General features: G+C 34.2%; 1 protein-coding gene across 1 annotated transcript; it reads left to right on the plus strand.

Moving 5' to 3' along the window:
* The first annotated feature begins 14,238 nt into the window (after positions 1 to 14,238).
* LOC108981614 (F-box only protein 13) lies at positions 14,239 to 16,774 on the plus strand. Its single transcript, XM_018952845.2, has 2 exons — positions 14,239 to 14,367; positions 15,292 to 16,774. Exon 2 carries the CDS (start codon positions 15,317 to 15,319, stop codon positions 16,547 to 16,549), a length of 1,233 nt encoding a protein of 410 aa, XP_018808390.1. The 5' UTR covers positions 14,239 to 14,367; positions 15,292 to 15,316; the 3' UTR covers positions 16,550 to 16,774.
* The last annotated feature ends 2,764 nt before the right edge of the window (positions 16,775 to 19,538 follow it).

Raw genomic sequence — 19,538 nt, forward strand, 5'->3', positions numbered from 1 at the left:
ATTTCATCCCAAAATATGATGAGAATTATGATGGTCTCTCTCTATCAAAACATACACATTTTTGCAAACTATTTCATCTCATCTTAACTCAAAAATTCCATTACTATTCAAAACATCTCATCTCATTTCATCTTAACTATGTGACCAAACGGGGCCCCAAAGTCTCATGCTTTTGTCACTTTGTATGATTTTAATCTTAATTTTTCTGATTTTTCTAACGATTTTTCTATTGTTTGGGGTTTGGGAAAGTAAATGATGTTGTTGTGAAACTTGTTGATGGGGTTCTGAAGGGAAAATTGACGGGAACGTCGATGAACCGATCTTAATTGGCCGAAACTACGCTCCCCCCCCCCTCGGACGCCCCCAAACCCCCGCTTGGAAAGTAACAGAGACTTAGAGCGTCGGCACATACAAAACAAAGTTACATACCCCGTTCATGACAATTAATATGCAACTAGCAGTATGCAATAATAGCAACGGAATAAGGGTGATTAGTTATAACTCATGCCAGAATGAACTAAAACATCACAATAGCATTAATATCCATCATAAGTTCAAACTTAAGGATAGAACTTCCTTAATACCAAAAACTTAATCCAAGTTCCATGGTTAGATCAATTATTTCATACGCTCTGAAGTATAAAGAGACAATGCTTATGAGCATCAAAATTATATCTAGTCTTCGCTCATGATCCAGCTCCTCTTCAACCATATGTATCTAGCAGTCCTTGTTCTTCCTCTACAAGTCCTAACACAACTTGTATCATTCCTAGAGGAATGATAGTGGGTCCACAAGGGTTAGACTTACTTGAAATTTCAGTAAGTTAAACAACCAATTTGCATAGAGATAAGATATGCATTATCAATGATAAACATGAGATGCATGAAATGATATGCAGAAAAAGAATTCGTATTTGTCTCCCATCCAGGTTCATCAACATTTTTAGAAAACTTTGATGCACTTTCTCTTTCAGAGAACATTTTCACTTTCTCATTTAAAAAACATGACATTTCGAAAGAGAACATTTCATACTTCATTACTTTAAAAAATAATAACATTTTATTGTTATTAAAGCCATCATAAACATACATATAGTAGCAACACGGTTCCCTATATGCACTGTGAGAACCTACCGGTAACCGTAGCATAACTCATGTTGACACTACGTCTTTACCTGCAAACATCGTTCTCAATACATTGGTAATATAATATAACATCATCGTAATATCATAATATATACACCCATCAGCATTAGATGTCATAACATTTGATTTCGCTCTAGCGTTCTTTAAAAAGAACCCATTCGAAACCCGTTGATTGTTTTATTTATCAATCCAGAGGTTACCACTCCATTCTTAAACACTCCAGAGTGGACAGAGGAGTTCCACTAAGATAATTCTTCATCCTAGCCTTTGGGGTCTTGAAAAATTATTTTCATACAATACTTTGAAAAATATATTTCATAACATGTGCATATGTAACAAGCCTTCATAAGAAAATGAAATTTATATGCAATATGCTTAAAATGGTAAAAATCTCACATGTCATGTAAACAAGTAATCAAATGCTTAGTGATGTATCATATGATATGTCATGCTTAAAATGACATTTAGTATGAATGTGACGTTTACACAAGAATCATAAATAAATTATCTAAGAGTTAGTTAGAGCTAACTTACAAACTTCTTGAGTTTGAAAATATCGTAGTGACTGAAATCAAATCCGTACTAAGTTAAAATTTGTACTACTATGGAAGACGTTCATAATCAATAGGGTTCAAAAATAGGTATTTACAAAAATACTCCTAAACTCTCAAAAATTACCACTAAGACCTTAATTTTTCACTATTTGTAAACAAACATCAAATTCAATCAAATTTAATGGACCTCATATTTTTCATATTCTAAAACTATCTCTACTCTTAGAATTATAAAATTCAAAGTGGAACTAGCTCAAACAATCCCAACCCTTGGCATGCACTCTAGTTGATGCCTAAGTGTGATTTCAATTATTTATCTCTATGAATGCATGCATATGAAATTCATTTTAGTCACAAATAATCACTATAGTCCTTAATGATATGATAAAGTCCAACTCTTGGGTAATCAAGTTTATCCTAACACTTAATCATGGCTAAAAACTTTAATCTTCATTAATTCTTTCATTAATCGAGCTTGATGTTCCTAATGTAAATCACAAAGGCATGCTTTCCAAATTCACCCAAAACATGCCGTTTCATTCTTATCACAATCACAAGATTTTATAAATGCTTAATCATCAAGCCTAGTTAGAACAAATCAAGCTTCATGCCTTAATCCACAAACTTACTTAAAATCCATACATATTTTGATGATCAAAACAAGATAGAGTTAAAACCTATCATTGCATGCTTCTAATAAAAAGTCAAACATTCCATAATCATTCTAAGACATTACTAAATCATATCAAAATATGTTAAGACATGCCATAACTAAAATTTTCACTTAGAAAAATTTAAACACTTAAAACCATCCTTAATGAATCTTGGTTTGAATCAAGCATGGTAACTTTATCTAAACTTTACCAAAATTTATTATAACACTAAAAATAATATTGACATGCAAACTAAGATCTAGGGAAAGCAAACTCACAAATTTCGTGGCCCATTCAAGCTTCCAACACAAGAACTTCAAGAATACTCGAGCTCACACACACTTTTCGGTTTTTCTCAAAAACTAAAGGGAGAGATGGCTCTCAAATGCTCAAGAGGAGCTGGAGTTGAGGTGTGGAGGAAATGAGGCGATGAAGGGGATTTTTATAGGGAGCCAAAGGGGAGGGAACATTGGTTTTGGTTCCAAGGAAGTGAATGTGAGTGGTGGATGTGGGAGGTGGAGTGTTGATTGTATTTTCCAGATTTGTCATGGCTTGGATAGCTGAATAGTGACCTAAAGTGTCATCATTTCATCATGGACAAGAGCTAGAAGACATCCATACATGCAGGGGTTGCTTGATTCAGATTTTTGAAACAAAAATTCACAAGAAAAGCAAGCCATAGCCAAAGTTTTTGAGTTTATTTCAAAGCTGTCCAGATTTTGATCCCTCATTTGTCCCATCCTCTTGGTCTAGTTTGTGGGCATAATTACCATCATTGAGTGCCTTCCTCAGGTGGGTAAAGAGTCAAGACGTATGAGTTGTAATTTTGAACTTGTAGTTAGTTTTATAGTTTTTTTTTTTTTTATAGATATTATGATTTTAACATTTATATAAAATTATGTTAAATTTAACTAGATCAAACGGGTTAATTTTGGGTTTGTTGAACCCCTTTACATAAACGGGTTAACACGACATGACCCGTTATGTTAATGGGTCGTGGTAAGGTTTGAGATTTTGACACGATAAACTTAACGGGTTGGGTTAGAGTTGACCTATATAATATAATATACATATTTTGACACAATACGAACACGACTCGTTAACACTATTTGATACCCCTAGACTAAAGACGCATGAATTATGGCGTGGGGAGGGTGGCTCAACCATGGGTAGAAGGGTGGTTGAAACTCAACTAATTCGGTTCTCATCAAATTATTCTTTTGGGTGCAATCGGGTTTGGTTTTTGGTTTGGTTGTTGAAACCAAATTCCATCCAAGGCTTGGTCTGAATATAAAGGGATCATATTAGGTGTTTAAGGGCCATAGTGCCCTTGAGAAAAAGGCACAAAAAGAATGGGCTTAGGGGCAAAAAAGTCCATGCACATAAAGGGCACATATGTGTGCCGATTGGTTAAGTTTGGGGTTTAATATATCATTTCCTCTAATGATATGCGTGGAGTTTTATCTAGGGTCTTAATATGATCTAACAGTGATGTAATTGAGTAAGAAAACAAGAAAATTTCATATCAAAAGGTTAAAAAAGATTAAGAAAGAAAATTAAACTTCAAAACCTGATTTAAAGATCACTAATCTTGGGTAAGTTGATTAATGGTCTTAACCAATTTTAAAACTTAATTTGGGTACTTAGAGTATGACATGGGCTTGAGGAAAACCAATGTTATGGTGTATTGGGTTTCAATTTGAAGAGTGAAGATAATCAGAATAAGGATTTGGGCCTTGTTGGGCTTAAAAGGATCATGAGTGTGAGTTAATGGTTCATGAGCTTTTGGGTTTGAGTGAATGGGGGCATTGTGTACAGATTTTGAGGGATTAAAAGAGATAAGATATCAAGATCTACTAAGATGGGGCTTGAAAGGCCTACCTTGATCTAATTGGGCCATGGGTTAAATCTATGCTAAGCATGGCCCAAATGCCTTATGCCTTCCTCATACGCCAAGGCTATCCTACCAAATCTTGCACTCCTATGAGGCTTGTTTTAGGGCTTCTAAGGATTGACCCATAAATGTCTAAGGTTATAAAGGCCTTAATAGGATTACTAATGGGCTTGCTTCTCTAATCCTTCATACTTAATTAGTTGGGCATAATACCTTCACTCTTACTAAGTTAGACCTAATGGTCTTATGTCCTTTTCATTGGGCCTATTTTCTAGTATCCTCAAAGATAGGCTTAAAACTTTATATCTCCCAAATTGGGCCTAAGGCTTTTTAATATCTTATCCATAGCTCATCATATCCTTAGTGCATTAGGGCTCTAAAGTCTTTATGTCCATTAAATAGGGCCTAAAGTCTTATTGCCTCTCCTAAGCGTTTATACCCAAAAAGCTTGGGCCCTTAGTAAACCACTCCATTAATGTGGCAACCATCCAATATGCCATGTGTCATTCTTTTATGGGCATCTTGGCTTCTTATTCTCAAAATTAATAAAGCACAAAAAAATCTCTAACATAATATTGCTAAATCAATCAAGCTCCAAAATTTCATTTTCCTCAAAATCAATATTGCACTTAGGGCTGTCAAATAAACAAGCTACTCGACAGGCAGCTCGAATTCGACTTGATTAAACTCGAAATCGACTCGGATCGAATATTAAATGGGCCGTTCGTAAACATAGAATTAGGCTCGATTATTAAACGATACAAACTCGTATAAAGCTCGACCGACTCGATTAATGTTCGTGAACAAACTCGTTTGAAGCTCGACTTGACTCGTGAGCTCGACTCGTATATATTTGTATATATATAATACAATATATATATATATATAATAGCCAAAAGTTAGATATATATAATTTATAATATACATAAATATGTATATAGACTTAGTTTTATAGATTTATAGTCCACTACATATACAATATATAAATTTATAATATTAACTTCTAGTTTTATAGAACTTGAAGATATGATGAATACATGAGTCCAATAAATATATAACATTATAAATTTATAAATTACACCATATGGTCCATATTATATATATATATATATATATATATTCATATTAGTATATGAATGTTAGAAAGATGGTATATTGATATTAGTAATAGTATATGTATGTTAATATATTAGTGGTGTTAGAAAGATGGTGGACCGGTGGTGTTAGAAAGATGATACATTGATATACTATTGCTAATGTATGGTAGTGTTACGTGTATGATATACTAATATGCTAATATTAGTATGATGTAAAAATTAAAAATGTCATTTAATGTATCACAGGTCCATAGCCAAATTACGCTCTTGAAGGTTTTATTATGTAAATTTGTATTTAATTTTTTATTTTATTGATGCATTTATTTTAATTTTATATTAAACATTTTAATTTTTTAATTTTTGTCATAAGCGAGCCGAGCTCGGGCTCGGCTCGTTAACAGAATCGAGCTTGAGCCGAGCTCGAACTTACTTCCCTTCTACACGAGTCGAGCTCGGACGCTATAATGTGCCTGACTGATAAACGAGCCGAGCTCGAGCTCGACTCGAGTAGTGAACGAGCCGAGCTCGCACACCCCAGGCTCGCTCGAGCTCGGCTCGTTTACAGCCCTAATTGCACTAGATTCTTCTAATAATTCCACTAAACCCAAAGTATACAGTCCTCTTGCCAACTAAAATATCCAAAATTATTCTTATTCTCAAATAGCTCAACTCCTAATTAACTAAAATTAAGGCTATTAAGGTCAAGGCTTAAAGAGCTTTTTAGGCGGGGTGTTACATCCTACCCCCCTTAAAAGAAGATTTTGTCCTCGAAATCGAGGTATGGATATTGATGAATAAAGTATGCAACACACATATACTATACATACATACCTACCAGTGATTCTATGGTCCTAAACTAGATAATAAGTCTTTATTGACATCATCCAATAGTTCCTCCTGAGTGTGGTAGAAGAATCGATCCTCTTCCAAATCATAGTAAGCATTAACTCATTCTTCCATTTTCCTCCATTGTTCAGTTGATGCGTCTTCGATCTCTGGAGATCCCTCTTCACGGTATCGTATGCGACGAAAAGAAAGGTTAGTGACTCTAAGGTATCCGTGGAAGAGATAACTGGATACAATGGTTCTTGGTTTTTGTTTCATCCTCTTGCCCCATGTGGCTTCTTCAACATTGCGATTTCGCCAACGAACCTTCACTAATTCTCAAGTTCCTTTGCTTTCCAATCCATAATCTGAATAGAAACTTCCTCGTTTGTCAGATTGAGTCGTAACCAAATGTACTCCAGATCTTCAGGGCAAAGATTACAACGACTAACTCTAAGTTATGGGTGGGGTAATTCTGCTCGTGGCTCCTTAGTTGTCGAGAAGCATAAGCGACGACACGTTCATCACATAAGTACGCATCTAAGTCTTGATAATCTAGAGAAACTCTCTACAAACCTTTGGTAATAACCGGCTAATCCTAAGAAACTTCGAACCTCATGTGCACTGGTACTTGCCAATACTATCTCTTTGATCTTACTAGGATCAACTGCTACTCCATTACTTGAAATCACATCCCATAAAGACTTCACTTCCAAAATCCACACTTGCTGAACTTGGAATACAACCTATGCTCCTTCAATCTCTCCATCATTAAGATGAGATATTGCCTATGTTCCTCTGTCTGAACCTTTAACTCCTTTAATTCTAACGAGAACATATGGTATGGTGTTCTATTTGTGGTAAGTTCTAGATCTATAACAGACTCTGTTTTTCTATTGGGGGTAATCTTGGTAAGTCGTCTGTGAAAACCCCAGGAAAATTCTCAACTACAAGTATCCCATTCATCTCCTTATCCCTACTGGAGTCTTCAATTTTCTAATCTAGATAGGTTACAACACCGTTAGCGATGCAGTTTCTAACTAAAGAGGGAATAGCCTTTGTAGTTTCTTCCATAAAATGGATCCTATCAACTTTAGGTGAGTCAATCACAATCTCTTTCCTCTGGCAATCTATCTTGGCATAGTGTTTGGATAACCAATCCATTCCTAATATCAAATCAAACCTCAATATATTGGAAATAATAAGATCTGCTTTCCAATCCTTCCATCTAGACTTAGAGGGAAATTCCTAAGGATTCAAGTACACTTGACTATACTTCCATCGAGAATCGTAACTACAATGGTATAAGATAATGATTCTATCGGCAAGTTACATGTTTGTCGTTGACATGAAAGACCTTGTTGTGCTAGAGCCAAATAAGGCACATGTCGTATCTCCGCATATCGTGATATTACTTAAAGCAAAATCATCAACTACCATCTACCTAATGGCTAAATTAGAATGACTAAATTCTATAAAAAGAGATGGGTACTTAAGGAAAAATACCAGTAACAACTTTTGTTTCATCAACTCATGGTGCTTCCTCATCCATATTACCGTAATTGGACCTATTGTTAGGAGTGTTCCTTCCACCTTCTGCATTCTGAGGGCACTCCCAAATCATGTGTCCTGACTAACCACATCGGAAAAATACTCCTAAACCAACTCGACATTCTCCACCGTAATTATTTCCACATCTCTTACAGGTAGCAGGTGGAGCCGTCATAATGCCTTTATCATTACCGGCTCCCTACATAATCCTTATTTTTGGTATTATTCCCTTCTGCAGAGAATGAAGAAGTCATCTTTTACTCAAGGTTAATCTGGGCTGCCACACTTCATTATTCTGCTTCTGTTATTACAGCCATGTTAACCAACTCCTAGAAATTATTGATGCGGAACCCAGCTACATAACTACGAATCTAGAGTTGTAGTCCTCCTTGGAACTTCTGAGCCTGCATCTTTTCAGTGGCGATCAAATGTGGAGCAAATCTTATCAGCTCCATGAATTTTGCAGCATGTTGTTCAACTGAGGGATTTCCTTGCACCCAAGTGGCAAACTCTTGAGCCTTCTGGGTCTTTATCGATTCAGGGAAAAATCAATTATTGAACTCCTGTTTGAACATATCCCAGGTCAAAACAGTGATATTGTCTAATTCTCTTATTAAAAGTTACCTCTTGGTATCCCACCAAATACTGGCTTCTCATTGTCGCAGATTCCCTGCATATTGTACTTTATGTTCCTCCGTACAGCCGTTGATCTCGAAAGTCCTGTCGAGATCTAGTAGCCACTTGTTGGCCTTCATGGGTCTTTTAGTTCCCATGAAATTAAGGTATATGTATGTCAGAAACTTCTTATACGAACACCCTCAATTCTCCTGCCTTTCAACCTACAGGCGATGTTAGTTTTGCCTCAGGATTATCTCTTGTTGTTGTTTCATCGTTTCTGTCATCTGACGAATTGTGTTCGCCAAGTCACGTCCTCCATCCAAATAGCAGTCCTGATCCTGTCGGGTATTGGATCCCTCAGGGTTTCTTTCCCTTCTTTCACGTGCCATCTGTCCTTAATCTTCCAACTCTTGAGATGTATGCATATCAGGCCGAGCTCCAATTGCAGGATTCAAGCCTATGCAAAACTAAGATTCAAACCTACATTTTGGCATAAGATTCTTAAGGACATGTGGGTTTAACCAGAGATGTAACTGCTCTAATACCATCCTGTGACGCCTCCAAACTTTCGCTTGGGATGTAACAGAGACTTGAAGTGTTAGAACATGCAACACAAGGTTAAATACCCTCGTTCATGATAGTTAATATGCAATGCATCTTAGTATGCAACTAGCAGTATACAAGTGGAATAAGGGTGATTAGTTATAACTTATGCCAGAATGAACTAAAACATCCTAGTAGCATTAATATCCATCATAAATTCAAACTTAAGGATAGAATTTCTTTAACACAAAATACTTAATCCAAGTTTCATGGTTAGATCAACCATTTTATACACTCTGATGTATGGAGAGACAATGCATATGAGCATGAAAATTATATTTAGTCTTCGCTCGTGGTCTGGCTTTTCTTCAACTATCTGTATCTAGCGGTCCTTCATGTTCTTCCTCTATTGTTCCTAACATAACTTGAAATCTCAGTAAGTTAAACAACTAACTTGCACAGAGATAAGATATGCACGATTAATGATAAACATGAGATACATGCAATGATATGCAGAAAAAAAATCCGCATTTATCTCCCATTCTGGTTCCTTAACTTTTTCAGAAAACTTTGATGCACTTTCTTTTTTAGAGAATATTTTCACTTTCTCATTTCAAAAACATGATATTTCAAAAGAAAATATTTCATACCTCATTGTTTTCAAAAATCATAACATTTCATCTTTATTAAAGCCATTATTAACATACATTTGGTAGCAACACAGTTCCCCATATGCACTGTGCGCAGCTGCCAGTGACCATAGCATAACTTATGTTGACACTACATCTTTGGATGCATACATCATTCTCAATGCATTAATAATATAACATAACATCATCATAACATCATAACATATGCACCCACCTATATTAGGTGTCATAACATTTGACTTCGCTTTGGTGTTCTTTAAAAAGAACTCATTCAAAACTAGTTGACTATTATTTGTCAATTCGGGGGTTACCACTCCATTCTTAAATAATCCAGAGTGGACAGCGAAGTTCCACTAGGATAATTCCTCATTCTAGCATTTGAAAAATTATTTTCAAAGTGGACAAAAATTAATTCCTCATACTCCAGAGTGGATAGAGGAGTGACAAAAACTATTTTCATACAATGCTTTGAAAAATGTATTTCATGACATGTGCATATGTAGCAAGCCTTCATATGAAAATGAAATTTATATGCAATATGTTAAAAATGGAAAAAATCTCACATATCATGTAAATAAGTAATCAAATGCCCAGTGACGTATCATGCTCAAAATGACATTTAATATGAATGTGGCATTTACACAGAATCATAAATAAATTGTCTAAGAGCAAGTTAGAAGCTAACTTACAAACTTCCCGAGTTTGGAAATATTGTAATGGCTGAAATAAAATTCGTACTAAGTTAGGATATGTACTACTATGGAAGACGTTCATAATCAACAGGTTTAAAAAATGGGTATTTATAAAAATACCTCTAAACTCTAAAAAATTGCCACTAAGGCCTTACTTTTTTACTATTTACAAACAAATCTCAAATTCAGCCAAACTTCATAGACCTCACATTTTTCATATTCTAAAACCATTTATACATTAGAATTGTAAAATTTAAAATGGAACTAGCTCAAACAATCTCAACCCATGGCATGCACTCTAGTTGATGCCTAAGTGTGATTTCAACTATTGATCCCAATGAATGCATGCATATGAAATTCTCTTTAGTCACAAACAATCACTATAGTCCTTAATTATATGATAAATTCTAACTCTTTGGTAATTAAGTTCATCCCAACACTTAATCATGGCTAAAAACCTTAATATTCATTAATCCTTTCTTTAATCAAGTTTAATGTTTCTAGTGTAAATCACAAAGGCATGCTTTCCAAATTCACCCAAAACATGCATTTTCGTTCTTATCCCAATCACAAGATCTTCAAAATACTTAATCATCAATCCTAGGTGGAAAAAATAAATCTTCATGCCTTAATCCACAAACTTATTTAAAATCCATGCATATTTTGATGATCAAAACAAGATATAGTTAAAACCTATCATGACATGCTTCTAATAAAAAACCAAACCTTCTATGATCGTTCTAAGACATTAATAAATCATATCAAAATATGCTAAGACATGCCATAACTAAAATTTCCACTTAGAAAAATTTAAACACTTAAAATCATCCTTAATGAACCTGGTTTTGAATCAAGCATGATAACTTTATCTAAACTTAACCAAAATTTATTCTAATACTCAAAAACAAGACTTGACATGCAAACTAAGATCTAGGGAAAGAGAGCTCAAAACTTTCGTGGCCTACTCAAGCTTCCAACACAAGAACACCAAGAACATTCAAGCTTACACACATGTTTCGATTTTTCTCAAGAACTAAGGGGGAGATGGCTCTCAAATGCTCAAGAGGAGCTGGAGTTGAGGTGTGGAGAAAATGAGGGGATGAATGGGCTTTTTATAGGCAGCCAAAGGGGAGGGGACGTTGGTTTTGGCTCCAAGGAAGTGAATGTGAGTGGTGGACGTGGGAGGTGGAGTGTTGATTGCATTTTCCAGATTTGTCATGGCTTCGTCAGCTGAATAGTGACCTAAAGTGTCATCATTTCATCATGACCAAGAGCTAGAAGAAGTCCATAGGTGCAAGGGTTGCTTTATTCAAATTTTTGAAACAAAAACTTAGAAGACAAGCAAGCCATAGCCAAAGGTTTTGGGTTTCTTTCAAAGCTGTCCAAATTTTGATCCATCCTTTGTCCCATCCTCTTGGTCTGGTTTGTGGGTATAAATACTATCATTGAGTGCCTTCCTCGGGTGGGTAAAGAGGCATGAGTTGTGGCATAGAGAGGGTGGCTCAACCATGGGTAGAAGGGTGGTTGAAACTCAACTAATTTGGTTCCCATCCAACTAGTCTTTTGGGTGCAATCGGTTTTAATTTTTGGTTTTGTTTTTTAAACCAAATTTCATCCAAGGCTTGGTATAGGTCTAAAGGAATCATATGAGGTGTGTTTAAGGACCATAATGTCCTTGAGAAAATGGCACAAAAAGATAGGGCATAAGGGCAAAAAAGTCCATGCATACAAAGGGCACACATGTGTGCCGATTGGTGTAGTTTGGGGTTTAATATGTCATTTCATCTAATAACATGTGTGGAGGTTTATCTAGGGTCTTAATATAATCTAAGAGTGATGTAATTGAGTAATAAAACAAGAAAATTTCAGATCAAAATGTTAAAAAAGATTAAGAAAGAAAATTAAGTTTCAAAACATGGTTTAAAAATCACTAATCTTAGGTAAGTTGATTAATGATCTTAAACAATTTTAAAACTTAATTTGGGTACTTAGGGTATGATATGGGCTCGAGGGAAACCAATTTTATGGTGTATTGGGCTTCAATTTGAAGAGTGAAGAGAATCAAAACCCTTGGGCCTTGTTGGGCTTAAAAGGGCCATGTGTGTGAGTTAATGGTTCATGGGCTTTTGGGTTTGAGTGAATGGGGTCATTGTTTCCAGATTTTGAAAGATTAAAAGAGATCTCAAGATCCACTAAGATGGAGCTTCAAAGGCTTACTTTGACCTAATTGGGCCATGAGTTAAATCTATGCTGTCATGTGTCATGCCCTTATGGGCCTCTTGGTTTCTTATCCTCCAAATTAATAAAACTCTAAAAATTTTCCAATATAATATTGGTAAACCAATCAAGCTCTAAAAATTTCATTTTCCTCAAAATCAATATTGCACTAAAATCTTCCAATAATTCTACTAAATCCAAAATATACAGTCATCTCTCAAATATCTAAAATTATTCGTATTCTCAAATAGTTCATCTCCTAATTTATCAAAATTAAGGCTACTAAGGTCAAGGCTTAATGTGTTTTGTAGGCGGAGTGTTACACCCTTTATCGGCTGGGATCGGTCAATACCACCATTTAAAAAACATATCAGTTCAGTTTTTATTTTGGATTGAAACCACACTGATAAGATTAATTTTCAGCCCAATCTAGCTTTAGAGCATTTCCAATGGTTTATCTAAATTTTCATCTAAAATAAATAACCAAAACCCACTTTTTTAATTTTCAGCTAATAAATTTTACAATACACAGTATATCAGTTTATCTATTATTTTTTTCTATCATTTAAATATTCTTTCTTTTTTCTTTTTTTGTTTTATTTATTTTAAATATTCTCTCCTGCAACTTTTAAATTTGTGATATTCTTAAATCTTTTAATATTTCTTATATATCAATACGATTTATAATATCTTTATCAATACTGGCCCAATAAGAATCAAAATGAAAATAAAAATAGAAAAAACTCATTATCCTATTTTTTGTGAACTTTTAATCCCTTTTCATGTTTTTATTATGAGTATATTTTTATTAAAATAAATTATTCCAATAATATTATAACCTTTTCACGATATATAAATACAAATATATAAATATGAGAAATATAAAAAATATAAGGAAAGAGAAAGAAATAATAATAAAATAATAAAATGTAGAGAATCACTTTAGCTCGAAAATATTTCTTATTTTCCATTAATTTTAAATAATTAAATTAAAATAGAAACCTTATTTTAACAGGTTATTAGTTATTTTACTTAGCCAAATAGATAAGCCTGCCATTGTGAGCTCCAAGTAAAGAACAAGAGGAAGGGGGAATGGAAGTCAGCCCCACACCGGCGTAAAACGTCTTAAATCTGACACTAGGGTTCTGGACTTGGTTTGTACATGCCATCGAGATCTCTGCATTCGGGCCTCATTGAGATCGTAATTAACGGTTATTCCTGTTGTCTTATTGATTGGTTTTTCCTGCATTCGGGCCTCCTCATTAGGAGTCAGGCAGCCGGAAAGTTGACTTGCATACAAATACAAAGGACCACTAGAGAGAAAGATTCCTAAACGAGGAAAAAGCAGCAGAAGAAGGGTAGCTTTTTGCTTTGACATGTTGGTGTTTACATGTCAAAGACAAGAGACCATTGCACCTTGGAATAACAAAAGAAAAGAAAAGAAAAGAGAAAGACAGACCCCCCCACCCCATTGCTCTTTCTCTTTCTTTCACGTTGAGATTTGTTAAAGTAACCAACATGCAGCAACTTTTTGGAACTCCGAATCCAAAGCCAACGCCAGAGTTGAGGCGCGCAGAGTCAACGACCACTCTATTATTTATTTATTTATATAAAATATAACCCTTTTGCGGTCCCTCTCCTCTCGTGTGCTCTGTGTGTGTAGTCTTTGTGTGGTGCTCAAAGTCTCAAACCCCAACAACAAAAAAAGCGCTTACCAGGAAACTTCCTACCTCTCTCGCTCGCTCTCTCCTTGGGTTGGCTTTTCCTTTTCGGTGTTTTTTTTTATCTTTTCTTTTTTTCTCTTTTTCTTTTTGGTTGGACAGTGATGTCCCTCCCACCTTAAAAAGGCCAAAGACCCACCAAACTCTATCCATTCTCACCCTCACTTGGTTTTTTTTTTCCGTTCACTTGGCAGCTAGAGTAGCAGGTAATTTTTTTTTTTTTTTTTTCTCTCCATTGATCTCTCATCTTTTTGTTATCTTCATTCAGTTTATGTTTCGTGATTTCCATGTTTTTCTTTTTTGGTTTTATTCCTTGAACTGGAATGAATAAGACTATAGAATGGATCCATCGATCTTTTTTTTTAGCTGTAGTTTGTGCTTGGTTTCCTGCAAAAATAGCTATGCATTTTGATGACTTTTTAGTGCTTTTCTGTGCGAAAAATGCATATCTATTTTCCCAGGAAACCAAGCTCAAACCACCTCTTTATGTTAAATTTTTTTTCTTTTTCCCTCTTTTTAGTGCTTTTCTTAGTCCTTTCCTATAAACCTTACAACCCCTAGCGCCCTAAAATTTTCCCCTTTTATCCGATTCTTTTAATTTATATTTGAAAAAATTGACCTTTCTTCTGATGTTTGTCCCAAGTGCTGTCAAACTTCTTGATGTTTCGTATTTGGGATTTCTCATGAGGATGTTGTTATGCCCTAATTCCTGTTTTGCTCCTTCCATCTGTGCATTGTTATCTTAAAACTGAAAAATCGTATGTATTGACAACTTCCAAAACTAATTTCCTGGGTCATTTGTCACTTGATTGTCATTCTTTCTTCTTCTTATTTTCCCTATTCTCCCCTCGTGGTAATATGCCAATTATCTTATTTACTCAATGGTATAAGAGAAAAGTTTTTTTTTTTTTTTAAATAAAAGGAGAGGAATAGGAGAAAATTGTAGCCAAGAGAAAGTCTTATTGATCTTCTTCAAGTGACTTTTAGATGCATGCATTTAAGCATGGATTGTCATATTCTTCTGATATGTAGTTGATTTCATTCAACGGCTTTCTTTTACTTTCTTTTGGCAATATGATTCCGTCAAGAACAACTATGACACCATCGTTTTTTTTTTTTAATAAATGTAGTTATCCTCCCACAAATTTACATTCGATGGAGCATGATGATTGCAAGCCTTTAAGAACTTCTGGGAAGAGGAAGCCACAAGAAGAAGATGCTATCTTAAGCTTCTCTATGGACGATCTCAATCAAGACATTCTAGAAAGGGTCCTTTCACGGCTTCCAACATCTACGTTTTTTGGTCTTAATTCAGTGTGCAAAAGATGGAAATCCGTTGCGGCTTCTGCAAGTTTTAAGCTTGCCTGCTCACACATTCCTTCGAGGGATCCATGGTTTTACGTGGTCAATCCCCATGTCAACCAATCAATTGTATTTGACTCTTCTGATAGAACTTGGAAGAAGCTTAATCATCCAGCTCTCCTCCAAAAAGACTCAAACCAAAACTCCATGCCTGTTGCAGCCTCTGGTGGCTTGATTTGTTTCCGTAATTTAACTGGCAACTTCATTATATGCAATCTTGTGACAGGATCCTGCAGAGAACTCCCTCCACTGGGTCCAACCCAACGAAATCAAAATCTTCACGCCATTGTGATGAATACAGCTTCAAAATACCAAGGCTCTTACAAGCTTGTGTTAGTTTGTGGCGAACTTCCAAAACTCTCATGCATAGTCTACGACTCGAGCACTGGTTGCTGGGAGGGGGATATTGCATTACATGGAAAGATCGATGATTCTCTGGGATTTGAATCAAATGATGACAGTGCTGTGTATTATCTAAACAAGGCTGGAAATGTAGTGGCGACTAACATGCAGCGAAGCCCATCTAAGCAATACTCATCAGTTATTACTTGTAAAGATGGAGAGGAGATTGTCTATTTCCTTAACTCCTCTGGGAAGGTTGTCTCTTGCAATCTGACCCTCAAGTGCTTCTCTGAGTTTCCCAGGTTATTGCCGGTTTACTCCGAGTATTCCATTGATATGGTTGAATGTGAAGGCGAGATGCTAGTTGTTATGCTGTCAGAATTCCTTGAAAGTGCAAGCTTAAGGGTGTGGAGGTATGATGAGGATTTGTGTGCTTGGAACCAGATTGCAGCAATGCCTCCTGCAATGTCGCATGAATGGTTTGGCAAGAAGGTGGATATAAACTGTGTTGGGGCTGGTCGCCAGATCTTGATATGCTTAAACTCTGTTGAGCTGTTTAGTTATGTTCTTTGTGATCTGGTCACCAATGAATGGATCGAGTTGCCCAAATGTTATATGAATGGTGAAGCCATAGAGTTCATGTCTGCCTTCTCATTCGAGCCCAGGATCGAGGCTTCTGTATGAGAACAAAATCATTTGGGGTGAATAGATGATCAATTGAGGATTTGAAAAATGTTTTCTCTAGTTTTGAGAATTTCGTTTTTTATTTTTATTTTTTTCTGTTGTATATTTTTTAGCATAATTTTTTCGGGATTTAGTGTAGCAAATTAGGCCATCAGAAAGTTTGTCATGGAAACTAGCTAGATTTGTTGATGATATATTGTGATATGATTTCTTTTATGGGCGTCTTATACCTGATTGACTACTTTTTAGTTTGGCTATCAATAATAGGCATAATGATAGTTCAGTGAACTTGGTATATTCACAGGTGCTTAATGCCAACCAATTAAAGTTGAGAGAAATATGGCATTACTCGGAAAATTTGCTTATTTTTATTGAAAAAAAAAACTTGCAGAATTCTTTGGAATTGCTTAGACTACTGCTTCTCAAAGAAGTGAAAGGTTAGTTGTCAGAAAAGTATGTTAGAACAAAAGATACAAACTTGATTATTGGGTTGATTTTGATTTCTTGTTGAAACTGATTGATATTGGAGCTTTATGGATGGACTTTTGCTCCAATATAAGGTAGAGGATTCTCTAATTATTCGAATGTCATTTTTTCTGATTATGATTGTTAGTGATGAACTGATTGATGATTTTAGATTTTTTCTCCTCTTCATTCTCCTGGTTTGTACTAGAGCTGAGAACAGTCGGCATCTAGGAAATCCGACTCTGACTTCAACTTTATCAGAGTTCGAACTCCGACTTCGACTCTCATAGGTTCCGATCCAACTCTGATTTCGATAAAATGGATAACTACATTTGTAGGTAACTTCAATTTTAGGTTATAAGGAATTTCTGAGATAACAACTGACATGTTTATATGTCGATGAAATGCGTGTTGTGGCCATTCTTTTTGGCAAGTAAATGCCGAATGTGAACATGATAGCTGCCTTTAAACAGGGAGACAATTGCAGCTCTGGGTTCACTTGCTTTTGCGCATATTGCTCAACTGCAAGGTTTGGCCTAAACAAAGAACTTTTTGAAATTGTCATCAAATTACTAGATGAATCAGGTCCATGTGAGATCAGATTACTAACAATAACAGCAATAACACATCAGGCCGGTTGTGTAAGCATCGCTCATTTCTTTTGAAAAAGTGTGGAGTTCATAATTAAAAAAAATTAATTTTTGCACATGGGTATCATATTTCCATATTTTTTTCAAACAAAATGAATATACGATGCTTGTGTACTTTATGATTGTAAATATAATTTCTCTCCAAATTTTAGGTACCATAAAAAGTCATTTAATGGACCTTTATAATATTACAACTCTAATGTTTCCATAAAATAGCATATATATAAAAACTTGACACTCAGGATGCGTTTGGATGTTGAATTGAGTTGAGTTGAGTTGAGTTGAATTGAGATGATAAAATATTGTTATAATATTATTATTTATTATTTTGAGATTTGAAAAAGTTGAATTGTTTATTATATTTTGTGTTGGGATTTAAAAAAATTGTAATTATGAGTTGAGATGAATTTAGCTTCCCAACGAAGCCTCAAAAACTTCAAGGAAAGAGAAAAATGGCTCCGTCATTTTACTCTCTTATTTTGGTTGCTTATTTATTTATTATTATTTTAATAGTTAAAAAAGTGATTATTAGTACATTTATATATATTTTTAAATATTTAAAAATATTTAAAAAATAATTTTTAAAAAAATATATAATTACATTAATGATAATTTTGAGAGTGTAAAATGATGGGTTGCCCTCGTGGAATGGGAACGAGGGTTTTTATGTTGTATTTTTTTTAAAAAAAGACGCTGTTGGAAAGCCAGGATATTCGGCAATGTGTTCATTTTCTATGGCTTCCTCGGGAAGCTTGTCTACGTGGATGCTTGGCTTGTCGCATAAGCCAAATACTTTTTTCAATTTTGTTTTTGTTTTTTCTTTTTCCAATTAAATATACTTTTTTCTCCTTTATAACATTTTTATTGAATTAGCTAGAAGTTAAATTCAATAAGTATTTAACTATTAAAGAGTAAAATATGCTCACATTGGATTAGTCAAATTCTAAATATTCAGAATTTAGCTACAGTAACTTTAAATTTTTTTTTCAAATTTAAAGGTTACTGTACATACATCAAATACATATTTTATTAATTATTTCTCTCTCTCTTTCTTTTTATCACATATTTTATCACAATTAATATATTAATTTGATTTAGTGATATATTAATTTAATAAGAACATGATTATTAATTAACATATAATAAGTAGAATTGTAAAATATGATAAAATTAAATAAATTAATAATTAAAAAAATTAAATATTTTTGAAATTATTAGTTATTCATTATCATATAATGAATAAATGTATAATCTAATGTGGAGATTTAATGTGAATAACTAAAACTAAATTTATCTTATATTATTTTATTATTATATAATGAAAAAATAGCTATTCTATTGTGGAGATTTATGTGAATAGAATAGTTAAAAGTCAAATTTCTCTTACATTCATCAAAACTATAATTTAATTTTAACTAATCCAATGAGAGTGCTCTAACATAACACCACGCTCGAGTGGGTTGCGTAGCAAACCGTTTCAGCAAGGTAACCATTCTGTTTCCTTCAAATCTATAGCAGTTCAATTCATGTTGAATCATTGATTCAACTGATTTTGTTTCATTTCATCTCGCGAGTGAAAATATTTTATTTTATCTCATTTTATTTTATTTAATATTATTAAAATAATTTTAAATTCTCACATAAAATAAAATAAATAATTCAACTTTTTCAAATTTTAAAATAATAATATATTAAAAAATAATATTTTAATAATATTTTATTTAACTTTCAACTTTAATCTAAAACATCTCATCTCATCTCATCTCACTATCCAAACCGTACCTTAATTTGAGTTGGTAAAAGATTGAGGCTAGTTTAGATAGCAAGAGCCTCTCATCTATCTCATATCATTTCATTCTATCTCATCTCAATAT

Source organism: Juglans regia, chromosome 15 (genome assembly GCF_001411555.2).
Source record: "Juglans regia cultivar Chandler chromosome 15, Walnut 2.0, whole genome shotgun sequence".
In the NCBI taxonomy this organism is placed as follows: domain Eukaryota; kingdom Viridiplantae; phylum Streptophyta; class Magnoliopsida; order Fagales; family Juglandaceae; genus Juglans; species Juglans regia.